General features: G+C 46.0%; 1 protein-coding gene and 2 long non-coding RNA genes across 10 annotated transcripts in view; 2 read left to right on the top strand and 1 right to left on the bottom strand.

The window, feature by feature from the left end:
• The window catches only part of LOC135362784 (uncharacterized), a 31,478-nt gene extending 6,266 nt beyond the window's left edge, over nt 1–25,212 (top strand). Inside the window, exon 2 of the long non-coding RNA XR_010407984.1 lies at nt 24,448–25,212. This is a non-coding gene — a long non-coding RNA (uncharacterized LOC135362784). The remainder of the gene's footprint in view (nt 1–24,447) is intronic.
• Nucleotides 273–12,165, top strand: LOC135362783 (uncharacterized). The gene is made up of 2 exons (XR_010407983.1): nt 273–750; nt 4,045–12,165. It is a non-coding gene; the product is annotated as an uncharacterized LOC135362783 (long non-coding RNA).
• Nucleotides 10,420–27,532, bottom strand: LOC123856192 (zinc finger protein 264-like). Of its 8 annotated transcripts, none has more exons than XM_064580298.1 (5): nt 27,367–27,492; nt 26,122–26,305; nt 25,656–25,782; nt 18,699–18,794; nt 10,420–14,622 (listed from the first exon to the last, which is right to left on the bottom strand). In XM_064580298.1, the coding sequence occupies exons 2-5, from the start codon at nt 26,155–26,157 to the stop codon at nt 12,995–12,997; spliced, it is 1,887 nt and encodes a 628-aa protein (XP_064436368.1). In that variant the 5' UTR covers nt 26,158–26,305; nt 27,367–27,492; the 3' UTR covers nt 10,420–12,994. The 8 variants fall into 8 exon arrangements, with proteins under 8 accessions (XP_064436368.1, XP_064436367.1, XP_064436369.1 ...); XM_064580297.1 differs by lacking the exon at nt 27,367–27,492 and adding an exon at nt 27,052–27,347; XM_064580299.1 differs by lacking the exon at nt 26,122–26,305 and having other exon boundaries at nt 27,367–27,532.

Below are 27,532 nucleotides of genomic sequence, written 5' to 3'. Positions count from 1 at the left end.
CCGGGGCCTTCATCCTATCGCCGCCCTCATTGGCTGAGCCAGCAGTTCCTGATCGACTCCCATTGGTTGGAACTTCTGAGCGGGCAGGCAGCGTGCCCAATAGAAGAGGCAGAAATGGGAGCTTCCGCGCACGCTTAGCCAATGAGGTTGCAGGGCGCGGGCACCTGCGGGTCGCTGGGGCGGGGCGGACGCCCGGAGCCGGGGCTTCGGGGAGGAAGGGAACCTCGGGAGGGGCCGGACGAGCGGAGGGCGGCCGAGGGGGCCCGATGCGAACGGGTCTCGCGGAATGAGTGCCTGCAGAAATCCAGGAGCGCGCGACTCCGTTCCTGAGCTGGCGTGGCGCACGTGGGAGTGAACAGGCGCCCGCCGCGGGAAGCCGCCGGGGTGCCCCTGCGAGGTCGGAAGCCGCGTGCGCGCGGCCGTGTCCCGTTTGGGCCGCTCCCCGCTCCCCGCGGTTTCTGCCTCGTCGCCGAACGTCCCGCAGCTCCCGCCCTCCCCACTCCACCCCGCAGCCCCGGGGCCGCCCCCAGCCTGGAACTGCAGGCGCGTCCGGCGCGATGGCGCCTCCGTGTATTTGTTGGACCGGCGGAGAAATGGGTTCATTTGGAAATAACAGAGAACTACAGCGAGGGACAAGGAAGCTACAGCAAAAACCACAGGCTCGTCCTCAAACATAGGAGAGGAACACTCTTATGGAGAAGGAAATTTGGGAGCAGTTGTGAAGCAAAGGCCATGGGAGAAAAGCAACAGGTGAGTCAAGGAGTTTCCCATCGGCTGAGTTTCAGGGGTGGGTAGCCTGCTGCTTGTAGGGAAGGCTACGTACATCTTTTCCCCTTGGGGCCCATCACTGATGATTCTCTCCTGTTGAGGATTCGTCTGCTGGGGTCTGTGATTGACATCCCTAGGCAGCATGTGGGAGCTTAGCCCCACCGCCGGCCTCCTGACTCCATTCTAGTGAAATTCCCTTTTATTTTCACAGACCCTTTCATCAGTTTGCATTTGGGGTCTCAAATAGTAAAATCAATCCACATGTCTATTTGGCAGATACGAAAGTTTCAAAAAGTTTTAAATGGAATTCTTTTACACAGGTAACAATATAAATTGTTGGAGAAACGGAATTTAAAAAGAAAAAAATCTTATCCCAACCCAGAAAACCTCTCCACAAAGATAGAGAAAAAAGTCTTTTTACCAAATAAAGCTTAAACCAGAATTTGGTGCCGTATCACAGATAATCGCTAAGAGATGGCAAAGTCAGAAAGATACCCTTTCATATAGCCAAGCAGATACTGGCTTTCTCAGTGTCTCCCATTACTTTTTTTTTTTTTAAACGGAGGTAGCCTCTTTTTTTTAAGATTTTATTTATTTGACAGAGACAGGGCGAGAGAAGGAACACAAGCACGAGGAGTGGGAGAGGGAGAAGCAGGCTTCCCGCCGAGCAGGGAGCCAGACATGAGGCTGGATCCCAGGACCCTGGGAGCATGACCTGAGCCGAAGGCAGAGGCTTAACGACTGAGCCACCCAGGCGCCCCTCCCATTACATATTTTCAACATGGACAATAATTAGTCCTCAAGTAAGAAAACATGACAGCACCACTTGTTATGCAATTTATCCTAAATTTACCTAGTAATTGGGCTGCCTACCTGCTGCTACATTGGCTTTCTATAAGGGAAAACAAACTTATTACCTGAGGGTAGAAGGTAGTGTTAACCTTAAAAATAAAAGTTATTTTACCAGCAAAAATGGGTTTATTTGGAAATAGCATAGAATTGCAATTAGAGACATGCAAGCTATGGTAAAACCATAGGCAAATTCAACAAAGAGGAAAGTTATTTTATGGAGGAGGAGAAAGTTGGGACGGTTGTTTTGAGCAGAATCCTTTGGAGAAGAGCAACAGTTCAAGGTGATGACAGTTTCTCATTGGCAGAGTCGCAGGGATGGTTGATCTTGTGGGAAATGCAGCGTCCATATTTCCCTGATGGGGCCTATAATTGACAGTTCTTCCTGAGATTGACTTGGAGTGGTGCTGTGTGAGAGGTCTCCCTTCTTGCCTCCCAGCTCTGTTTTATTTTTATTTATTTAATTTAAAAAAATTTTATTTATTTATATGACAGAGGGAGAGAGACAGTGAGAGAGGGAACACAAGCAGGGGGAGTGGGAGAGGGAGAAGCAGGCTTCCCACCGAGCAGGTCCTGGGGTCATGACCTGAGCCGAAGGCAGATGCTTAATGACTGAGCCACCCAGGCGCCCCATCCAGCTCTGTTTTAAATGAGGTTTCCCTTAATTTTCAGTTTTGCGACTTGGAGCAAGGTGCCCCCAAATTAGGCCTCTACTTTACCACAGAAATTGGGAGATAGGGATGCTATCTCCCTTGATGTTTGCATTTCAGAGATAGCTCCTAGGTCTTTTGAGAAAGACATTCCTGGGGTGGGAGAGCACGGGGTGCCTGAGAAAAAGCAAGAAGGCTAGTGTGTCTAGAGCTACAACTGCTGGGGACTGCAGGGGTTCAAGTGGGACGAGAGGAGTTGGATAAATGGAGACATTGTATAGAACCTTGTCAGCCTTTGTAAGGAGGTTGTAATATGCTCCAGAACGTGTTCTAAAATGTACCGGTTATTTGTTTAATCAGATATCGTAAGGCAGCAGACCTGGAAGTGATTGTCATGAAGGAAGTTTATGCTCACAGATCCCCACAAATAAGAGTCAGGGAATGCTACCGATGGGAGATTCTGCATTGTATGAATGGAAATCTTGGTTCTTGGATTCCCCGTGAAAGATTTACGTGGGGATCCACTCTCAGATAGACAGCTAGAAGGAAGGTAGCACGCACAAAGCAGTTATTAAGGACAGTACACTGTCAAGGTGGGAGAGCAGGCAGGCCCAGAGGTGACAACTGCCCTGAGGCTACAGAGATCCATGGAGGGGGTGGACTCTAATGGTGGCTACTTCCAATCATTTGGGGGGACTCCTCCTACTGGTTGGGAGGGGATTTTTGACCTTACTGGTTTGTACCAGAACCCTCTTGGCAACCTTCCCCCATGGGGGAAGAGACAAAACCGCAGTGAAAATTTACTGTAAGGATGCAGAGATGGAAGAGGAGAGCACAGGTTCTGCACCTGTGGCTCTTGGTCTGTCAGCCCTGGGGTGTTGGAAGCCAGTCAGTATGTGTGACCCCAGGCTTCTAATGTGTAACCTATTTATCACCACCCTTATCTCCAGCTCAAGTCTAACTGTCTTATTCTATCAGGCATACCATACAAGGCAGTATGGGGAGGCAGCAGCTATGATGGAGAAAACATGGCCCAGCACATTTATTGTGTATTTTGCAGGAAAGGCAAGGCAAGACAGGTAAACAGTTTAGGATTGACTTGTTTGAATACAATGTAGGGACTTTGGAGCAAACGGATCACTCCCTGTCTGGTACCTGGCCCTGGAGTTTTAGGGTAGAGGAATGCTGCCTCCTGGAGTTTAGGACCAGAGAGAGGTGGTTAGTTTGCATATGAAAAGTGAGGTCCTGAAAGAGTTGTCAACCTAGTCCAGGGAGGGGCAGTGTCTCCCCAGTCAGCAAGGCCCTAGATGCCAGACCACAGAAAACTAAAAATATATAGTTAGTACACTGTGAAATAGACAACTATCCTGGAGGGTTTTGAGCTGAATGGTAATGTAATCTGATTCGTGAATTAAAAGATCAGTCTGGGTATTGCGTGGAAATTGAACTATAGGAGGGGCAAGAAAAGGGAAGATCTGTTAGGCTGTTTTCCAGATGGGTGAGGATGAGGATTTAAATTAAGGTAGTGACAGGGGAGGTGGTTTATCACAAAGTACAAACAGTTGATCAGAAGGGACAAGTTATCGAATTAGTAGAGAAATACGGATATGAATATAACGGTTTCACAGTATGGATTGTTGTTATTTTAACCTACCCATACCCCACACTGCCTCCTTCATATGGTAAGCAGATTTCTGACGATACTGAAGTGCACCTTCCCAGAAATGCTTTCCTACATAGAGATGCTCAGGCAGGTATCACTGTTCTGCTGTCACAGAGCCTAAGCCAAGGGCCAGCACGGTGGACTGTGCAGGAAAGTGCTCATTGAACAGGCTTTGGCTGCTCAACTGCTACGCATCCCAAAGGACTGGCCCCTGACCAGCTCCAGGAAGACAACCTGAGTCCTTGAACATCTGGCCTGGTAAGAGTGACTTTAGGCCTGTATCTGCAGGCCCCGCTGCATCAGTCTGACCAGGTAATTTATACTAACAGTGTGACTCACAGAGAATGGTGGGTTTTGTATGCCTGAGGCTCTGAGCCACACCGTACGTTTGCCTTCTGCGATCCCACCGAGTATCTACGGTCAGTCACGAAGGTACTACATGCCTCAGGAAGAAACCCTGGACACCGAAGCTTGGGTGACTTTCCCTCATTGGCGACACTTGAACATATTGTCACACATCTTTGCCAAAAGAGTTAAGCAAGCCCCTGTGTGACTGCACTGGGAGGGAACACCTGGAAGCTTGGCTCAGTTTCCCCTGGACTTTTTACCGTGTGCCTTTTCCCTTTGGTGACCTTGACCTGTGTCCTTGAGCTGGCACAGACGGAGTATAACGGCAGTTATCTGAGTCGAGCAAATCCTCCTAGCAACCCATCAAGCAGGAAGGTGGTTTTGGGGAGCAAAGAACCGTATGTATACACGGTTATGATCTAGATGGTGTGCTGGTAAAGGTTCCCTGAGGACGTGCCATTTGAGATGAGATGGGAGGGCTAAGCATGCACTAACTAGGCAGTGTGGGGAGGCAAGAGGCCATAGCAGGTGGGAAAGTGAAGGAAAGGGAAACAGCAAATGAAAAAAGAGACCAGAGTTGTGCATGAGAAAAGGAAGTAAATTAGGCACATCCCACACCAGGTAAGGCCCCATGGATGGGCCATGTTAAGGATTTGGTTTTTATCCCAATAGTGAAGGGAAGTCATGAAACATTTGAGGGAAAGGGGGTGGGGGTGAACCCACCATGACCAAATAGGAGCCATATCTCTGGCTTCAGTGTGGAGAATCGACTGGAGGATAAAAGCAGAAGCTGAGGTGTCAGATGATGTTTGGAGGGACCAGGGAGGGGGCAGTGGATTGCACAGCAGCAAGGTCCCACATGGGAAAACTTCACAATGACAACAGCTGCTTGACACAGAAATAGAAGAATAAGCAGGGACTTAAAAAAAAAAAAGTCATCCAGCAACTAAGAACAAGTCCAGGAAGTATAACCAGGCAGTCTGACTAGAGGGCCCATGCTCTTGACACTCCAGTGCTCTAAGGAAGGCAAAACCCAGTTGCCCATTTACAGTTTAGCTCAGACCATTCACTTGTGACACGTGTAACCTACCTGTGAGCAAGCCGATTACAGGTCGTTAACCCTCCAAACTCAAGGATGACATCACTGAGCATTTCAGAGTCCTCCCCGCATCGCACAACTGAGACAGGAAAGGCCATCTGTGGGCCAAGTGTGAGAAGAGAGGGAGCTGCGCATACTCCCAGAGACCAGATTCCCACAGGCCTCCAGCATCAGGTCTCTGTAGAGAGCCCTCCCAGCTGGAGCCCAATGCTCCCACTCCCTCCCAGTCACTCCCTCTGACAGATCCGTCAACCTGATGAAGCCTACAACACACTAATCCCAAGTTAGGTGCACTGAATGATGCACATATTTGGTTTTCTGTTTGTTAAAGCCAGAGGCTAAGAGTATGAACGGTAGGAACAAAGAGATGAGAAATTGCTGACGTGTAGTATAGAAAACACATCAATCTGGCCTTGACACTTTATAGACAAAGGTATTAACAGGGATATTTGCAAGTCAGACCACTTGAAGTCATACACACATGCGCGTAACACACATACATCTATCCGGTGTATATGTACGTATGTGTGTATATAGAGTCCTAAGTGACATGTACACACACACAATCAGTATTTGGAAGAAGTCCTTTCTCACCAGACTTCCCTGTACCTTGTCATTACTAAATTAAATCCTGGCTAATTTCTAAGTTCTACTGTGGCTTAGGGGTTTTTGGGTTAGTGGTTATGCTCATAGAAGCCTCCAAAGTTATGACTCTTAATTGTTGCTGTAGGAGCTGTATTTGCTTTATGTTACAGGAATTTAATCAGCCTTTTAGTACCATTTCAGTCTGTCTAAGGAAATAACAGCAGGCTGGAGAACTCCTATCTTTTGAACTTGCAAGGTTTGCCCTTGGCTGGGGTTTGAGACCTTAGAGGTCAGCAGGTTTTGCCCACACCTGGACATGAGTGTCTCAGTGTGCCCAAGTTTCTGGTATAAACAGCGGGGCTTACATTGAACGCCTACTATCCTTCTGGAAACCTAGAACTTGGTGCGTGCTAGGAGAGTCCCACCCCCCTCCAAAAAACGCCGGGTACCGAGAGTTTCTAGGGAGCTTCCCTAGTAGACTTTTTCAATCATTGTCGTAACTCCTTGATGGAGCTCAAATTAAGCACGTCCTGCTTGACTTCCCTGACACAGGACTCTCCAAGCTTGTCTCTGATGTCTGGCCTTCTTCAGTCCTTGTACCTCCTCCCTTGGCTGAGTTCGCTTTCTATCCTTTTGCTATAATAAATCATAGCCAGTGAGTATGACAAAATGTGGAGTCCTGTGAGTCTTCCTAGTAAATCACTGAAACTGGGGATGATCTTGATGATTCCTGACATAATCATTCATTGTGACTTCTAAACTTTTACCGATCTGGCCCTACAAGCCTGTGCGGATTCTCTTCGAGGTCAACATGTCATATACTGTGCCAACCATGTAAACAGCTTTGTGTGAACACTCTGTGAGGGACCCAAACATTACAATAAAAAACACCCTGCTGTGAGTGGCCATTCACTAAGACACACATATACTGAGTCTCTAAGGGGAGAAAAAGTTAAAATGAACATAATGGGACAATGGCTGGAAGTGGATGATGAAAAATGGCTGCAAAGTGTCTGCCCTGGGCAACAAGGCAGAAGACAGCGACATTCGCTGAGATTTTGGGCACCTCAAACACAACGCCAAAATCCAAATGCATGCCTTAGCCCATCTCTACCTCCCAGCCACCTCACCCCTTGTCTGTACTTTCTGCAGTTGCAACAGATTATGCAGCCGTTAGAGTGAGCTTGGTTTATCCCAACCTAAAGGGATGGTCAAGATTTATTGTCAAATGAGAAATGTAACTTGCAGACAAATGATGGTGATTTGTTCTGAAGGGCCCCACAGACCTGCCCTATGGAAGGCAGTAAAGTGGTAAGGGCATGGATTCCGCAGCCTGCCTTCCTGACCTCCAATCCCAAATCCCCATACTTCCTAATCAATTATGAAACCTTGGACAGATGCTTTGTGCCTTATTTTTCTGATCTGTAAAACAGAGATAACATTACCTACCACATAGAGTTATCAAAAAGATGAGTTGATGTGTGTAAAACATTCAAAACAATGACTGAAACATGGTAACATACCACGTCTGCTTGCTCTCATTATTACTGTGGGTGCATCCTCATGGTGATGGCCATGACCACATGACACATGCAGACAGGCTCAGTATGTATGAATACTGATAAGATGTGGAAGGATGATGAGAGAGAAACATTCAACCTGGAGACAAGAATTTGGGGAACTCTGTACATCACTGAGCATAAAATACCTTAAGGGGGGAATTAACTCACTCATGGAACACCTCACAAGTGAGAAAGGAAGGGCAACAGACATTCTGAGAAGCACCGTTTAATAGATGGAAGAAGACACACATCCTCTGAAGGAGCAGGGCATGAACTCACAGAAACCAGGAAAGGACCTTCAAGTCAAAGAGGTGGGCAGCAGTAAATAGGTCCAATAACAGATTGTGTGTGTCGAGGAGGGGCAGTGCAGAAGGTGGGAGGACAAGAGGGAACTTTGGGAGACTTGCTTAAGTCAGGTGACAGTGGTGGAGACCACTGTTTAGTTGTCAGTGGGGTGAAGGGACATGAGGGGGTGGGGACAGACAGTGGACAAAACAGTTACACAGGGTATGTCTATGACAAAAGAGAAGGGCACAGCTCACTGGGCATGTGGGGCAGAAAGTGCCTGGGGGTGAGACTACAGACTTGAACACTTGTATAGATTAAGAGGATAGAAGGGGATTAAGAGGGAGAAGTTAAAGACCAAGCAGGGAGGGTATACAGGAAAGAGGTCCTAGACAAATTGGGGGTTGGGGGTATGTGTCCAGCCACAGAAGAGTAATCCTTGAAGAGAAGTGACCCCTTCTCTGGGGCTATAACAAGGCTTAGAGAGCTGGGGAACTTTACACACAAATCTCCCCTGAAGACTAGAACCCTGAATAATCTGCAGATCACCTTCAGTTTTAAGACCCATTTTTAGAAATATTTGTGGACAAAAGAACTTCCATTTCTCCAGATACTTTAGGATTTCTATTCCAGCATCAAGATAAACCACCAGAGAATCCTGACTTTGGACTACATAGTTTTGCCTGTTTTATAAGAGTCCTTCTTTGGTATTACAACCTAGGCAAGGAAATAGAAAATGTGAAAAAGAAACAGGGAGAAATTAAAAAAAAAAGAAGCCAAAATGAAAACTCAGTGAATAAGCTCAGCAGGAGAGGAAATGAGAGAAAAGAGAATCAGTGATCACAAAGAAAGATCAATGGAGGGGTGCATGGGTGGCCCAGGTCATGATTCTGGGGTCCTGGGATCAAGGCCCACTTTGCAATGGGGAGCCTGCCTCTCCCTCTCCTGCTCCCCCTGCTTGTGCTCTCATAAATAAATAAAATCTTAAAAAAAAAAAAAATCAATGGAAATTGATCAATCTGAGTAACAGAGAGAAAACAGACTGGATAAACAAAAAATCCGAGAACTCATTTAATTCGAGTCCCTGAAAGAAAAGAAAGAGTAGGGCTGAAAAGCTATTTGAAGACATAATTATTGAAAATCCCCCAAATGTGGCAAAGGACCTGTATCTTCAGATTTAAACAGGTGAACAAACTTAAACAGGAGAACTCCAAAAATTCGATGCCAGGACACATCGTAATCAAACTGATGAATTCTATAGACAAAAACACTTTAAAAGCACTTGACAGAAAGGATGCAGCACAGGCAGGGGAACAATGGTTGAATGGCAGTAGGTTTTTCATCTGAAACCACGGAGAAGACAGGGAAGTAACATGTTCTTCTTGTACTAAAAGAACTGTAAACCCCAAGTCTTTTCTCCCACAAAAACATCTGTCAGGAATGAAAGGGACATAGAAAATCTTTTAGATGAAGGAAAACAAAGTCCTTTGTCAACAGCAGACCCACCCCAGAAGAAAGGCTACAGTAAATTTGCCAAACAGAAGGGAAGTGTTAACAGAAGGCCTAGGACTTCAAGAAGGGAGAAAGGGAGGAGGGAGGCGAGCAGGGAGAAAGAACAATGCAATGGGTAACAGAGGTAAACAGCATACTTTTTGTGCGTTTTGTAAAAAATGTTTTCACAGCCCAGGCACAAATTATAACATCCAAATCGGTGCTCAGTGTATAAAGAGAAAATACTTAGAATAATTATATTTAAAACGGAAAATGTAAAGGAACCTAATGGAATTAAGGTTTCTATACATCAAAGTGCTAAAATGCTGATAATACTAGACTGTGATAACTTATGTATGTATAATACCTAGATACAGAAATTAAGACAACATGCAAAAATATTATAGATATACTAAATGGAATTCTAAGAAATGTTGAAGTAACCCACAGGAGGGAAAAACAACAAAAAAACAACACAAAACAGAAAAGCAAAATAACAAAAACAACCAGAAAACAAGATGAACGATATAAAGGGAACACAAACAAAAAACAAATTAAAAAACGGTACACTTAAGCCCTAACATACCAATAATTATTTTCAATCTAAGTGATGTAAATCTACCACTAAAAAGTTAAGACCCAACTATATGCTGTTACAAGAAACTTACTTCAAATGTAATGATACAGATAAAGTTGAAAATAAAATTATGGAAAAATATAAACCATGCAAACATTAATCAAAATGTGCAGTAGGGGGGGCGCCTGGGTGGCTCAGTCGGTTATTAAGTGTCTGCCTTCAGCTCAGGTCATGATCCCAGAGTCCAAGATCGAGTCCCACGTCAGGCTCCTTGTTCAGCAGGGAGTCTGCTTCTCCCTCTGCCCTTCACCCGGCTTGTGCTTTCTCTCAAATAAATAAAATCTTAAAAAAAAAAAAATGCAGTAGGGACTATATTAATATCACTCAAAGTATGCTTCAAAGGCAAGAAAATGAACAGGGACAAAAAGGGACAGGGACATCACATAATGAAAGGGTCAACACACCAAGATAACATACCAATACTAAATGGGAACGCACCAAACAACAGAACTTTAAAATACCTGAAGCAGAAAATGATAATCTATTTTTTTTTAAGATTTTATTTATTTATTTGAGAGAGCAAGAGAGCACACAAATAGAGTGGCAGGCACAGGGAAGAGGGAGAGGGACAAGCAGGCTCCCTGCTGAGCAGAGAGCCCAATGTGGGGCTCCATCCCAGGACCCTGGGATCACGACCTGAGCTGAAGGCAGATGCTTAACCAACTGAGCCACCAAGGCACCCCAGAAAACGACAGAATTTAAAAGATGAACAGACTGTTATACTTCAGGACAGTTCTACATCAGGACTTCATCATCTCTCTCTCTCTGGAATTGACAGAAATACTAAACAGAAAGTCAGTAAGGATATAGAAAATTTGAATACTACTACCAACCAAGAGGACTGTGCGGACATTTATAGAAACTCCACCCAATGACAGCAGAACAACATTCTTTTCAGGAGGCCTTTTAGAACATCCAATAAAATAGACCGTATCTTGGGTCATAAACACTTCAACAAATTTAAACAGACCAAACTAGAAATCAGTAACAAAAGATAACAAAAGTACTCCAAACACTAGAAAACTAAATCATAATCCATGAACCCATTAAAGTCTCTATAAAGAAATTGAGAAACATTAGAGCTGAATAAACTGTAATGAGAACTTACGGGATGAGGCTGTCACAGTGCTGTGAGAAAACTTTATAGTACTAAATGCTTACATTAGAAAAGAAAAAAGAGCAAAATACAACCAAAGTAGAAGATATAAAGATCAGAACGGAAATTAGTGAAATTATGAAGAGAAAAATCAGTGAAATAAAGTACTGATTTTCCAATATGATCAGAATTGATAAATGCCTAAGAAGATGGACAAAGATAGAAAGAGAGTGGACATATTTCCAAAATCAGGAATCAAATGAGATAGAAGTACAGATTCTGCTCCCATTAAAATAGTAATAAGGAAATAAACAAGTCTATAAACTAATTAGAAAATTTAGATGAAATGAACAATTCCTTGAAAAGGACAAACTTCAAACTATCCAATATATCCAACATCAAAATTATTCTGAATTCAAGAAATTAGAGGAAAACCTCAACAAAATACAATCAAATGGAATGTTTTAATATATATTATATATATATAAAAAATTCATGCTCTGCAACCAAATGGGATTTATTCCAAGGATGCCAGGCTGGTTCAATATTCAAAACTAGTCAATGTAATACATTATATCAACAGGCTATGGAAAAAAAATCAGATGATAACATCAACTGATGGAGGCAAAGCATTTGAAAAACTCTAACACTCATTCATAACAAAAAAAACCTCAGCAAATTAAGAATAGATGGAAAATTTCTAAACTTGATAAGAAAACTTAAAAAACAAAAAACCTTCAGCTAAAATCACACGATGAAAACCTGAACATTTTCCTCCTAATATGAGGAATCAGTCAAGGGCATCCTTTCTTACTACTATTCAACATCAAGTTGGAAGTCTAACTAGTGCAGTGAGATAAAGTAACAGATATACAGATGGGAAAGAAGAAAAAAAACTCTATATGCAGCAGACAGGTCTTTGCAGAAAAGCCTGAGATTTTACCCAAAGAAATGTCTACAAATAATGTGAGTTCACCATGGTTGCAGGATACCAAAATATCACTCCAAAAACAATTATCTTTCTGCATACTACTAAAGATCATATGGAAAAATGAAACTGTAAAAATCAATGCCATTTATGATCATTCCAAAAAAAAACCCCCAAAACCCTAGATACAACTCTTAACAAAAATGTACAGAACCTGTTAGGTTGAAAATTATAAAACAGTAGTGAAATATCAAGAATTACTTAAATAACTGACTTGGCATACCATGTATGGTGTTCATGATGCTGCTTTTCAACAAACAGATCTACAGATTTCAACCAATTCCTATAAAAATGCAAGCAAGATTTCTTTGCATCCTAAGATTTATATGAAATGTCAAAAGAATTAGGAAAGCTAAATCAATTTAAATAAGAATACAGAGGAATCACTTTACCCAATTTTGAGGTTTACCATATAGCTACAGAAATTAAGTAAATAGACCGGATCAAGAACAAGTCTGAAAAAGTCTGTTTGGTGTTTAAAACCAAATAAAGAACAGTTTTCTAAAAATGTAAGCTTTAGAGTCTTAACTGGTACAATAAAATGTGTTCTTACGTGTATATTTATCACTTTAATAACCTGTCCTCAACTGTCTAACCCTCCTGACATTGGACAGCAATGAATGTATATACATGACACATACAGGGTCAAGGCCCACTGCCTCTGAAACATCTCCCTGGCCCCAAGTAAACTAAGGAATCCATGACAAAGTGCTGTAAGCTGGACAGAGAAGTCTCAAAAGTTTTTCATTTCATTTGCTCTTCTACATCTCCAACTTCTTTTTATAAAAATTCCTGAGATAACATTGCAGTGTAAACTAAGGAGAAACATGTAGCTGCGTTCTACTTCATGCACAGTAAACGCTGCTCTCCCCCTCACAGATGAATTCTCAGATGCAGAATAAGGCTCTGGGCTCAGTCAATCTCTAAAATGTGTCTCTACGTGACTACTGATGGTCTGGGATGGAAGATTTTCTCACAGCGTAGATACTTGGGGGGTTTCTCTTTGGTGTGTCCGATCAGATGCCACGGTAGATGTTTTATCTGGCAAAAGGTTTTCTTCAGTGGTTACATTCAAGAAGTCTTTCCCCAAAAGGAGTTCTCGGAGGGTGACTGAGGACTGCCCACTCGTGAAGGGTCTTCCCACTTCTGTTACACTGACAGGGTTTCTCCCAGTATGAATCCTCTGATGCTGAGTGAGGGATGAGCTGCGACTGAAGGCTTTTCCACACTCACTACACTTATAGGGCTTCTCTCCAGTGTGGATAATAGCATGTCGAATGAGGTTTGTGCTCCAGCAAAAGGATTTCCCACACTCCATGCATTCATAGGGCTTCTCTCCACTGTGAATCCGCTGGTGCCTCGTGAGCCCTGACCGACGGTTGAAGGCCTTCCCACACTCTGAGCACTCAAAGGGCTTCTCCCCAGTGTGGATGCTGAAGTGTCGAATGAGGTCTTTCCTAGTGCTAAAGGCTTTCCCACATTCTTTGCACTCAAAAGGTTTTTCTCCAGTGTGGGCCCTTTTATGCAAGATGAAAGTAGAGCAGTGGGTGAAGGCCCGTCCACATTCAGTGCACACAAAAGGCTTCTCCCCAGTGTGAATTCTCTGGTGCCTCTTGAGGTATGACCTGTGGTTGAAGGCCTTCCCACACTCTAGGCACTCAAAGGGCTTCTCCCCAGTGTGGATGACGTAGTGGTGAATGAGGGCTGCACTCTCACAGAAGGCTTTCCCACACTCACTGCACTCGAAGGGCTTCTCCCCAGTGTGAGTCTGCTGGTGCCACACGAGGTATGACTTGTGTTTGAAGACCTTGCCACACTCGAAGCATTCATAGGGATTCTCGCCACTGTGGATGATGTGATGTCGAAGGAATCCTGGCCTGTGTCGAAAGACTTGCCCACATTCTTTGCACACAAAGGATTTCTCTCCAGTGTGCCTCCTCTTATGCAAGACGAAATTGGAGCGGTGCGTGAAGGCCTTCCCACATTCGTTGCACTTATAAGGCTTCTCTCCACTGTGAATCCGCTGGTGCTGTGTAAGGTATGACTTGCGGTTGAAGGCCTTCCCACACTCCATGCACTCGTAGGGCCTCTCCCCCGTGTGGATCATGTGGTGCTGGAGGAGGTGTGTGCTCTTAATAAAGGTTTTCCCACACTCGGTGCATTCATAGGGCTTCACTCCAGAGTGAATCTTTTCATGTCCAGCAAGAAGGTGCTTCTTGTTAAAAGTTTTCCCGCATTCGTTGCACTTAAAGGTATTTTCCTCTTCCTGAATCATGGGATCTTTACCTGATCCACACGAGTCATGGTCACGGGCAGCACCTCCTGAATGGATCAGCTCCTGTGCAACCTGCGAACATATACCATCAGCTGTCCCTAAACCATTATGTTCAGGGCTTGTTTTCTCAGAGAGCTTCTCCCTCTGAGGTTCCAACCCTGGTCTCAAGTGTCCTTCCTGCAGTTCTAATGGCCCACTCTGATCCTTGGTTTGGCCCAGCTGGAAATTCCCTGGGTCTCCCTGTCCTAGTTCCTGGAACAAGGCCCCCTCAGACAGGGCTGGTGCACAAGGGGAAAGTTCTGTAGTCTTGGGTTTTCCCTTGTCACCTGAAAGAAACCCAATACACAAAAAGACCTGTTAGTAATGACAACACAGAAAAAAACAATCAGCATTTCAGTGAAAAAAATGAAGATGAAAACAGTGCCTGTGTCTGTGAGGTTTTATTACCTCTGAATCTCAGGGCTGCATTTTCTTTTTTTTCCCCTGGGCCTTGGACTGTTGACACCTTGAAAGGGAGACCCAGGAGAAGTTATGTGAGGGGACGGAGGTCTGGAATGGAGACTCCACTACAGTTCCATACTAGATGCAGCTGGACAGACTAGTGAGAATGCTGTATGTTTGGTCCCCTCTAAGTGAGGACGTTGCTGTAAGAACACTAGCACTAGGAAAGGGCACCTAATGGAGCCCTGATAGAAGACAGAAAGCGCACAATGCAAAATTAACTTTCCCTAAAAGAAGTTTGGTCTTTGTCCCAGCTCCAAAGAAGTAACCTCTCAACACTATTTAGTTCCAGAGTGAAAGACCTGTCTTTGTCATTCATGGTGGGTGCCTAAGAATGCACCTGATACTTTATGACAACACATAACTTATCATGGGCCCCTAGTTTATACGAAAGAGATGACTCAGGGTAAGGTCTGGCCACATCAGAAAAACCCACCATATAATTAGAAAGCTGAGGCTTTGAGCCACGAGGTATCAGCTGGACCTCTGGAAAGGAAAAAAGGGCTAGAGATGGAGTCCCATGGGCAATGACTCAATCAATCATGCTTATGTAATGAAGGCTCAATAAAAATACTGAGGCTCTGGCCAATTTCCTGGGTTGGCAATATCATGCACCTACTGTCACACAGGATGCCAGGAGGTAACAAGTCACTGAAGACACGGGAGTTTTGTATTTGGAACACCTCTGGCCCCTCTTCTAAGTTGCACCTTTGTCTGTAACAAACATGATTGAAAGTATAGTATAACAGCTTTTAAGAAGTTTTTTGAGTCTTTCTATCAACTCATTGAACCTGAAGGTAGTTCTGGGAAATCTCTGAACTTCCAGTGGTTTCAGATGACTTGGGCAGGCTTGGCAGTCTTAGGAGTTCTGTGTTCTTAGCCTTGAGTTTGCATGGCTGACTGTGTGCAGAAAGAGATCCAAGGGAGTTTTCTAGTAAGAGGTGCCCATGATATGAGTCCTACTGGCATCACAGGAATTACCACAGAAAAAGTACAAAGGGCACAGTAGCCTTAGGAGACAGAATGTACAAAGGGGCCAAGAGCATGAAGATGGTACTGATGAGGATCCAGGGAAAGGTAGGAGAGAAGGAAACAGGATTCCCAAGGTTGTGACAGGGATGACAGTGAGGCCTGCCAGGACAAGGCTCATAAGGCAGGAGGTGAGCAGGACTGGGCTGGACATACTGAGCCTGGTTTGCCCGAGGAGCAGTCTGGTAAAAAGACTCGCAAGATACACATGATCTAGATGAGAAAATGATAATACTGTACTTGAAGACATTAATGGTCAAAAAATTTTCCATATAAATCAGTGGTAATTTAGGGGCGCCTGGGTGGCTCAGTTGGTTAAGCGACTGCCTTCGGCTCAGGTCATGATCCTGGAGTCCCTGGATCGAGTTCCGCATCGGGCTCCCTGTTCGGCGGGGAGTCTGCTTCTCCCTCTGACCCTCCTCCCTCTCATGCTCTCGGTTTCTCATTCTCTCTCTCTCAAATAAATAAAATCTTAATAAATCAATCAATCAATCAATCAATCAATCAATCAATCAGTGGTAATTTCTTCTACACTTTATGCCATTTTGGCTAATGAAAAGTTTCCCAGGAATGCTCTAATTCTGCATAGTGGGGAAGCCTGTATGTCCATCATTACTCAACAAAACCCGGGGGAGGAGGGACTTAATAATATAAAACTGACAATTCTACCCAAGTGAATAAAAAAATTCAGTACAATTCCCTATAAAATGGCAACTGGGTCATCAAGGAACTTCAGAGTCTGATGGTAGGACTTGTAGGGAAGATCAAACAGGCAAGAATAAGGAGAAGGATACCTACCGTCTCAGATAATAGTACTGTGATGGAATTACAGACTCTCAGACACTGTGGTACTGGCATAGAGAGAAGACAAACGGGCAACAGAAAAAGAATAGAGAGCTCAGGAAACACACACACACAAACACACGTAGCTCTGGTGGATGGCAGAGGAGGCAGAACAGCTCAGTGGTAAAAGGAGAGAAAACACAGTACACGGAGCTAGAAAAATTGGTGTCACCCTGGGAATGTAAAAACTATTCCTATCTCACACTACCTTCAAATCCTACCTCAGATCAAGGAGAGTTAAATGTCAAATACCAAGTTTAAACATTTTTAGGATAAAATAAACAAAAATATCTTTTTGATGTTGGGGGATAAAGATTTTAATACAAGACAAAATCATTAATTATATAAGAAAATTACAGGGAGCGCCTGGGTGGCTCAGTTGGTTGAGCAACTGCCTTCGGCTCAGGTCATGATCCTGGAGTCCCTGGATCTAGTCCCGCATCGGGCTCCCTGCTCAGCAGGGAGCCTGCTTCTCCCTCTGACCCTCCCCCCTCTCATGTGCTCTCTCTCTCTCTCATTCTGTCTCAAATAAATAAATAAAATCTTAAAAAAAAAAAAGAAAATTACACTAAAATAAGAACCTTTATTCAGTAAAATATACTTTAAATAAGTGAAAAAACAATATTGAAAAGTAGAAAATTATATCTGCAGCACCTATAATCGATGAAAGGTTAAGTGTAAGGAATGTACAAAGAATCCCTACAAATCAAAAGCAAACGAATTAACAGAAAAATAGGTATTTATCATGAAATGACATTTCAAAAGAGAAAATACAGGTTGACCAATAATCATATGATCAGGTGCTAAAGCTCCTCAGCAATGAAGGAAAAGCAAATCAAGACCACGTAAGATACAGTTTTGTGTTCATTTGATTGTCAACGATTGAGGAGCCTTAGAATATCAAGTATTGGGCAAAGGAGTATCAAGTATAGGTTGAAGGAACCTCCACGCTTTCCTGGGGAAAATGTAAATTGGTACATGTCCTTCAACACAATGGCAATTATCCAGTAAACTTGGAAGCTTGCATAGCCCATAAACCAACAATTTCACTCCAAGAAACACCAAAGACACCGTAACCATGTGCAAGATGATTGATACAGGACTGCTCCTGGCAGCACCATGTATGAGAGTCAAAACATGAATAACTGAATGCACACAGAGTGGATGAATACGATGTGAGACAGGAACTTTTTATTGATTTTCTTCAACTGTAAGAATTTGAGCCTATTTTTATGTTGAGTAGAGAAAGGATGACATTACATTACAAAACAAACAATATGAATGAAGACAACATTTTCCTGAAAAGGTGTGCTCTAGACTCTGGTTCAGGAACTGGCTAGGGCCAGGGGCAAGACCTCTCTCGCTAGGTCTTGGAAGGGGAAGCTGCAGACACCGGAGCCTGAGAGAGTGCGGTAGGGTCGAGGATCAAGCGATGGAGGAGGCGGACTTTACTTTCAACGCAAAGACCCGCTGACACCTCAGGGGTCATATGCTGAGACATCCACAGCTGGGGAAGTGGTAACCACCCGAACAAAGTCTGAGCTCCTGGGGTAGCTCATGCAGGATACAGAGCTGACTAGAGGCACCAGCAGATGCAGAGGCCGGTTAGGAGACTAGTAGCGTCCCCCAGAGAAAAGATGATAGGAGCGTGCACGGAGCGTGGGGACGGGTCTGAGGGAGGTAGTGCAAGTAATGGATTCAGGAGATGTACAAGATGTGCAATGCACAGGACTGGGGCATGGCCGGATATGGGGACTGAGGGAGGTGGAGGTGTGAGGAATTCTCTGAGGCTGTACCCAGTCTCTAACCTGCTTGGGTGGCAGGACCATTCACTGAAACTTGGGAGGTAAAAGGAGTGAGCAACATTCTGGGTCCCCTGCCAGGCACGCTGACTTCGGGTCAAAGGGCTCCGTGGCTTCCAAACCCCAGAGAGGCCAGACAAAAAGCTTCCCCAGGGAACCAGGGCCAGTGGTCTCCTACTGGTCTTGAGCCTGCAGGGTCTCCCACCTGCCCACATCTTGGCTCCTACCTGGATAGGCGCTTTGAGACAGGTCTCTCTTCACCATCCATAGCTCCTGCCCGTGCTCCAGCTGGTAGATCAGCTCAGGTCTAGGAACAGGACACCCTATTCACAGAGAAAGAAAGAAGACACTAGGGTTTCTGTGAAAAGAAAGAAAACCTCTCCATCTAGTCTGGGACTTCAGGATGTGGATATGACCTCAGAATGAAGCTACTCCCATCCACACTAATAAAATACTAACCTGTCACCTGGAAACAGGCACAAACACCACTGCTGGGATCTAAAGACTTTAGACAGTAGTGCTGGCCGTGTAGACAGCACCTATTCCCTTTGGCTTCCAGCACACAGAATCCCAGGGAATATGACCCCCTCCTTCCAGAAAGTGTTTCCTAATCAATCCAAGTGAGTCTCAACCGTGCGTGCATCAACACCTCCTGGGATGTCGGGTTCACATCCAATGGAAACGAAATCTCTGTAGGTGAGGCCTGGATATCCGTAGATTTTAAAACCTCTCCAGATGATTCCGGCATCAAAGGAAGGTTGAAAAACCAGTCTCTACCAACCTGCAAGTGGCATTCCTCAATCACCAATAGTTAGAGGTACGCAACTTTAGAAAGCTCTATTCCAGGATGGCTGAATGAGGGGATCTGCTGCTCCTGTTGTCTGGCGGCATCCCGGGACTTTTGTGAGGGAGCCTGCCTAAAAGACCTAGACCACAGAGAGGAAGTAAAGAAACACACAGCTGGGTTATCACCCACCCACCTGGGAGTCAGTCCCACCTCTGAGCTTCTTATTACGTGAGATAATAAATTTCCTTCAGGGTGAAGACTGATCTGCTCTGTCATATGTAGCCAAACACAGATGCAGGGTAAAAAGACACAGGACTCTATCGAGAAGTCAAGGGCAGAGGCACCAGGACCCACAGAAGGCTGCTCTGGCAGATCCTGAACAACACCCCAAGATTATCAGTTGTCACTAAGCAAATCCCGCTCGTATCTGCTACACGCTCAGCACAGGGCCCAGTAATGGGGCAGTGGAAAGGGGAGGAAGACTCCCCTTCAGCTCTATGGGGCTTTGGGAAGCTGAAAGCCCAAGAGAAAAAGGAGGGGGGTGCGCTTTAAAACTCATGTACCAAGCAAATACCAGGTCTAGAAAACATAACTCATTCCAAACTATTTATTGATTTAAAATAGTAACAAACCCCTAGATACAGAGGGAGAAAATAAAAGATAACTAAATAAGACACGGTATATAACTAAATCACAGTCTATAATTTGACCCAATTGGAAATGCAAAATTTATATACTAAAAACTTATATAGTAAGTCATATATAATAATTATGCACAGCATAACAAAATTTATGCTCCAAAAAAATTTTATCACCAAAACGTAACACGGCACTGATTGGTTTTTCTGACTCTACAATATAGGTCTGAGTTAACTTTAGAATTTGCTAAAATGCAGCAAATGACAAAACTTCATACATTTAATTAATACTAGGGCTCAAATCATAATGATACCTGGAAATCACACTAAATTTAAATATTACTCTGCCCAAACTTAAAAAGCAGCGAAATAGAGAGGAAAAATACGTATGTCTTACTTTAACTGTAGACTTGCCTATATTTCCCCTATTCATAGTATCCATTGTCCTAAAATGTCCCATTTTGGGCATGGATGCTCACAAATTAACTTGGTAAAATGGGACCCACAAACACCAGTTAAGAAAGTGAACATGGCCCAATGGAAGCTGGAAAAGGGCCTCCAGGGAGTAAAACTTCATATAACAGCTAATCAATAAAGGAATGACTGTCCTACTGCCTCTCCATTTGACAGTCCAGTTGTATCTGTTCTTAACCCTGGGAAAAATAAAGGGCTCCTCCTGGTGGGTTACTACAATCTTAATGCGGTGGTCCATCCATTAGGGTTCCTGCTAAGGACCGAGTGTGTCTGCCCCTAAATGTCATTACTTAGCCCAAATTCCCAATGTGATCACATCTGAAGATAGGGCCTGTAAGGAGGTAATTAAGGTTAAATGAGGTCGCGGGGATGTGGCCCCAATCTGGGAGGACCGGTGTCCTTAAAGAGGAGGATGAAGGGGCCTTTCCGAGCCAGAGGCAGGGCCACGTGAGGACACAGCACGAAGGCAGCAGCCAGGAAGAGCTCATCATCAGAAACCCGTCTGCCGGCACCTCAGGTCTGGGACTTCCAGCCTCCAAATGCCATGAAAATAAAGCTGTTGTTTAAGCCACACAGTCTGGCAGCCAGGGCTGATCCACACAATCCACACACCCAATATCCAATATAAATAAATTAATAACGTTATCGAATCAACAACCGGGCGACGATCTTGGGCTTACAGATCTGGTGGACCGTGTTCTGTTCAGGGCCTGTTTCAACGGCTTCTCTGCCAGCCTGCCTTTATTCTGAAGGTAAACACTTCTTCTTTCCCAGGCTGCCTATGAGGCTGGCTCCACAGCTCGGCTGCTGCAAACAGTCTCTGCACACAAGAGCTTAACTGCACCCACCTTTCTCCAGTAGCACAGGTATGACGGTACATTGACGACAGCCTCGTCCAAGGAAATTCATTCGACACATTCATATGGATACATAAATCCAGTCTTTTAGTCCCATTGTGGGGACAGTTTCAGCTAATACTACTACTTAGTATTATTTGGGGGCTGGTGACTGCATTCCTCATTTATAAATTTTATTTAATCTCACTACTGCTGTTAGTTACAAACCAGCCCAACAAAGGATTCCCTCCAACAAAGACTCTAAGATCTATTCAAAATACTGTTAACAGCACAAGCTCAGCACAGCTCCTGAGGACTCTGTAAGACAGAATGGAACCCCATCTGGGCCCTCTGGCCTAACTCCACTTGTAGGAGGTGGTAGCTTCTCCTGTCCTCAGTCGCATGCCAGATGCTACGGTGCCGGAGGAGGCCAGCCCTCCCCCAGACCCTCTGGCTACCTGGAAAGTCCCTTGAGATTAACAGAGTGAACAGTTATGGGAGTTTGTGGACGATTAGAAAGACACTGCTATCCATCATACACGATGGAGTTCAGTGGAATGTTGCTGCTTTCTATTCCTGAGCCAGAATGTTCTAAATGAAAAATGGGACCTAAGAAACATTACTTGGCCAAACTTCGGGGGGGGGGTATCTTAGCACCAAATGCCCCGATTAACAAATGGCCCCATCTCCACATTCATAATAAAGTGCTGGGCCATTGCCTAAAAATGGTCTGCTTTGCGGTAAAGAACTCTTCAGAACCTCTTGTCTCACAGACACTCCTAAGAGAAGTCAAATCACACATCTCTGCACATACAGCCACAACACAAAGCTCTGCCAGGACATTCCTTATTCCCTTCAGAGTTGCAGGCAATCCTGGTAATAGACACACATTTCACTTCTCAAATGACGCAATGCTACGTACGCTCTGGGAAGAGACATTCAACAGAGCTTTCATGGCCCAGACATGCCCCAAGTCGCTGGTTTAAGTAAAAGACATAATGGTCACTTGAAACTACTCCTTTTAAATTCCAGTGTGACAAATAAACCCCTAAATGGGTCTCTATCTTGCCTTAATAAAAGGCCTCTTGGCCTACTTACACCCCACACTAATACCACTGTTTCAACCAAGCATGGCAAAAACCCCATCAACCTGAGTGGGCACTCATTTGCAAAGGATACCCCAGTCACACACCCAGACAACATCGTCCCAGACCAGCACCTCAACAATGAAGACGACTCCACCCCCTGATGTTAAAACCTTCACCCCAGCAAATGTCCACAGATTGCCTCTCCTAAGACAGAAATTAGACACAGGACCTTTTTTGCTTTCTATTAGGAATTCTATTATGTTCCGGAGGTGACTTTTAAAAAACTTCTAAGGAGGAAGGGTAAGGGTAACGAATCCTGTGAATATAACACTGGAACACTTGGTTCCATCCCTTAACCTCTGTGGAGGCAAGAAGGGCTGGAGATTGAGTCCAGTCACCAACGGCCAGTGATTTCATCAATTATGGCTATGTAATGAAGCTTTCACAAAATCCCTAACTAAAGTCGTTCAGTGAGTTTCCAGGTTGGTTAACACAACGAGGTGCTAGAAGGGTGGCAAGCCTAGAGGGCATGGAAGCTCAGTGTCCTTTCCTACGTACCTTGTTTGCATCTCTTCCATTTAGTGGTTTCTGAATTTAAAACAGGTAATATTAAGTAAGGTGCTTTCCTAAGTTCTGTGAGCCACCCTAGCAAATTATCAACTCTGAGGAAGGGGTCCTATCTCTGATTTACAACCAGTTGATCAGGACAGGTGACAACCTGGACTTGGGACTGGCATCTGAAGTGGATGGGTGGGAGGGCAAGGGGCTGCCCTAGGAGACTGAGCCCTTAACCTGTGGGATCTGTGCTAACTCCAGGTAGTCAGTGTCAGAACTGCATGGTGTGAAAACAAAATTTTAGTATCAGAAGTTGCTGAGTAGAGGAAAAAGTTTTTCTTTTACACACAACTACAACACACACGGGCACGTGTGTACAAGTGTATGCATGCGTATATATACACAAAAATACACACATATAGATATGTAAAATATACAATAGCACCTCCCTGTGTCGTCTGTCACTAAGTCACCTCTATAAATTAAAATCTTTTAAGTACAAATTAATAGAGGGGGAATGCTGTGGGAATTTAAACGAGTGGAGCACGAATAGGCCCGAACAGTCCTGCTTGGTCAGTGCTCAGGGCATCTGTGCTGATGATTATGAACTGCTTTTTAACATGACTCATGTTTGATTTTTCTTACTTTCTTCAAAGAAAGAATCTTGCATCACTCTGGTAAATGGGAAACCTAGAGTCACTTCCTTTGGTAGCAGGTCACCACGAAAACTCAGCAATGAAATCAAAATGATGTTAAGTCCCAGTGACCTCATGCTCCCTACTCAGGGCTATAAACTCAAGGCTACTCCGTTTTAAAGGGAAAAGTACCAACAATTGGAGCGTGGGGGGAATGAAGAAAGTATATTAACATTCAGCACTAAATCCAGACTTGCCATCAAAAACAATCAGAAGGCAGGAAACGATTATGTCAGAGTGTCTCTCAATGTCCGTTGATGAAGTATTCCTAGACTCTCTGAAACAAGGTTTCTCAATCTGGCATAATTACTTGGGTTCATGGGCATGATTATTTAGGTCAAGATAATTCTTTGTTGGGAAGACAGGGAGGAAACTGTCCTGGGCATTGTAAGGATGTGTTGGCAGCATTCCAGGTCTCCACCCACTAGGTGCCTGTCCCACCTCCATCCCACCTGTGACAACCAAAAATCTCTCCAGACGCTGACCAGTGTCTCCGGGGACGACACCATCGCTGGATGAGAACCACTGGCATAGAGAGTTATAACCAGGATGATGAGACAAGTGAGGGGGTGGGGGAGGGGCCCCCATGAGATCTGCGGGTCAGGACACAGCTGGCGAGGTAGTGATTATGCACAGAAGGGGTGACCGTGTGAGAGGCTGAAATGCCCAAGAACACTCCCCAGGCAGACACAACAGCAAGCAGAGGCCCGAGGCAGGGCTGCGCGTGGGGAACTCACTAGAAGCCCTGCACAGCCAGAGCACAGTGAGCTCAGGGAAAGCACTGACGGTGACGGATGAGGTCAGCAGGAAAAGAGAGTAGACTTTTTATTTTGAAACACTTTGTTATGAAATCTTTAATCTAGCCAACTTTTCTAATTTTGCTTTTTCTCTTCTCACTGACAGACATAATTCCAGTTCTCTAAGAACAGGCATGTCGCATCCTAAGCTCTGGATTTATAGCCCTCCTTTCCCTCAAATTGAATGGCATCGTGGTCGTTCTCCTCAAGCAGAGAAACATCTAAGCTGGTGTTTCTCAACCGTGGCACTCTGGACGCTGCAGGCGGGATAGTCCTTCATTGAGGACGGCGGTCTTGTCCATCGAAGGATGTTTACGGCATCTTTGGACTCCAACCACTAGATGCCAGGACCACCTACACCCAAGGCCAGACAACCCAAAGTGGCTGCAAACACTGCCAAATGTCTCCTGGGGGTACAAATCCCAACTGCTGAGAAGTATTACTCTAACCCCTCTCTTGTACTGGCAGAGGATGTTGGCCCTTGAAACAAGTGATAATCTCGGAGGCACACAGACACAAAGGAGCCCCATAACCGAGATCATGCCGTTTGGGACAATACCTGTTGGCACTGAAGGCAAAGGCCTCCCGGGGGCCTGCCTGCCTCACTCTCTTCTTGGAGAACATCCCATCACTCACAGCCCTGCTGAGGACACTTGAGCCAATCAGGCTCACGCAGTCAGCTCCCTCTCTGGAATGTGAAATAAGAACCTCGGATGGAGGCCAGTCTGCGCTGGGCACTGGGTGAGAGGTCCAGAGAAGTACTGGCTCGGGTGGCCATTCCTGCCCCAAGGACACCCACACAGCCCAGCAGCACACAGAGAAAGAGGAACAACATAAACACGCAAAGACGCGGAGACCAGGAATCGGGGGGCCAGAGAGAGCAGGGCCAGGTGGCCAGTCCTGTCACAAGCTGATGAGGCAGAAAAAAACCTTTCTGCATACAGTGACATGAGCAGAGAGAGCCAGAGAGAGAAGCCGGGACAAGAGACCAGAAGCCAGGGTATAATCGTGGTGGTTGCCAGTTCCTCTATCAGTCCCTCACAGGACCCAGCTGGAAACCCTCCCTCTGGGTCTGCAGAACAGCCGCCTTTCCTTCCATTACTTTCCAGGAGCCAGAGAGGAACTGTTTCTTGCCCAGACATACACAGGAGAGCAGGCCCAAAGAGATGAGTCTAGAAAATGACTGAAGCTGCAGGCGGGCGGGGGGGGGGGGGGGGGGTTCCAGAGGCCTTCTTGACCAGCCAGGCCTGGAGCCAGAGGGTGCTCTGACAAGAAGGTGGCAGGTCCCCCCATGGTGGAGTGCGGAGGACTCACCCAGAGACACCAGAAGGCCACAGTTTTCCAGCATCACCTCCTGGTACAGGCTCCTCTGGGCCGGGTCCAGCTGCCCCCACTCCTCCTGGGTAAAAGTCACGGCCACATCATCGAAGGTCACAGATATCTGGAAAGTCAAACAGAGGTAGCAGCGTTGGCCTTGCGGCTGTTGGATGTGATCAGAGCTCATCCCTACATCCCTGGTAAAGATGCAGAGTGACCACGGCTCGAATCACCAAGCACCTCCTGAGGGCCAAGCTCTGTGCTGGGCTCAAGGGGCAGGTGGGCAATGCTTCGGATGCGCTACGGTAGCGTAAGGGAGAAGCTCCCTCCGTGGGAGCCACCGCAAGGTCACACAGGACGATGGAAATGACGCGAGGACTGGGAGACGCAGACAGCAAGGGCTCTAGGACGTCGGAGGAATGAGTGAGTATGATAATACCAGCATCAGTAACAACAGCAGTACCTGAGCCTCACTGGTCCTGCTAGCTGCCTGCCCCATGCTGAGGGCTTCACATCCTGGTGAGAGGGACTGTAAGGCCCCAGTTCTTAAGTCAGTCTCCTGTGGCTTGCATCCAAACTCTTGAAACCCGACACTTGCCAGCTGTGTTACCTTGAAGACATCACTTCATTTCTCTGAGCCTCGGGTTCTGGATCAATACAATAATAGTTCCCACTTCACCAGTAACAGTTGTGCGATTTAAACAGAAATTACTCAGTGCTCAGTGTGCTTTGGGATTTTCACTGCTTCTTCCACAGCCCATGACATCTCATCACCTTCGTGGCATAGTCAACGAAAGGCTAAGGGAGCTCCACCAATTCATGCAAAGTCTCGCGTTTTACAAACCAGAAGCCAGATTTTAAGACAGATTACCCTAACACAGTGTTGAAAAGAGTAAACTGGACATTCCTCCATAATCAGAGTAACTGCAAGTAAGGAGGCTATGAAGCATTTACCCCCGTTTTTGCTGTTAAATACACTTCCATGCACCCGAACAGGGACCGAGGGGCGGTGCCCTCATCACTAACCACACAGGAACGGCCCACTGATGGGGTGGCACCTCCTCGGGTAAATGGCAGGGCCCGGTTTGTTCCCCACGGGCCTCCCAGGCGAGGGGGAGATGCCACAATGAACCATACGCCCCTTTTTCCTTCCTGAGCTCTGACAGCCTTTTTCCCGAGGCCAGGATACCCCAGGACCAGGGAGCGCAAACAGCTACAGGTAACACAGGCCCTGGCCACCAAGTGTCTGGCTGAGGGCTGGTGGCGCATCCCGCAAACGACCACAGGATCCCGCCCTCCAAAGGCACTCGGCAGCCGGGAGGAGCCACAGCAACCTCACAGGCCCTCGTGGGCCTCCCTAAACCACCAACGCACTTGGCTTTTGTCCACGCACCTCGTCTGAAAAGCTCTCCCGCCTCCGCCCGGTGCCCAAGGTCACCTGTTGGAGGAGGACGGGGGGCAGCGCGGGCCAACCCAGGGCATGGCGGGGGGTGGAGCTCGCCGTAAGAACGACGGGGGTCCCGGCGGAAGCATCATTCGTGCCTTCTGCACCTGGCGGGACCGGGGGTCAACCAGGTGGCGCGCCAGGCCGGACGCCCCCACACACAACCGCAGACACACGCCCAGCGGACGTCGGGGCGGCCGGCCCTGCCGGGCCCGTGTGCTCCCTCACAGAGAAGCCGCAACCCCCAAACCAACGTCCACTGACCTGGGCCTGGCCGGTCGGCGGCGCCGCCATCGCGGGGCCCCGCGGGTGAGCGAGGCGGGGAGCGGCGGGCACCGCGCAGCCCGCTGGCCACACCTCTGCTCTGCGCGCCCCGACGACCTCGGCGGGCAGCGGCAGGCCGGCCGCAGCGTCCCCCGAGTGAGAGGCA

The sequence above is a fragment of the Mirounga angustirostris genome, unplaced genomic scaffold (assembly GCF_029215605.1).
Source record: "Mirounga angustirostris isolate CCGP_5_RB_7025 unplaced genomic scaffold, mMirAng1.0.hap1 SCAF_16, whole genome shotgun sequence".
NCBI lineage: Eukaryota > Metazoa > Chordata > Mammalia > Carnivora > Phocidae > Mirounga > Mirounga angustirostris.
This window is presented reverse-complemented; position numbering and strand designations above follow the sequence as displayed.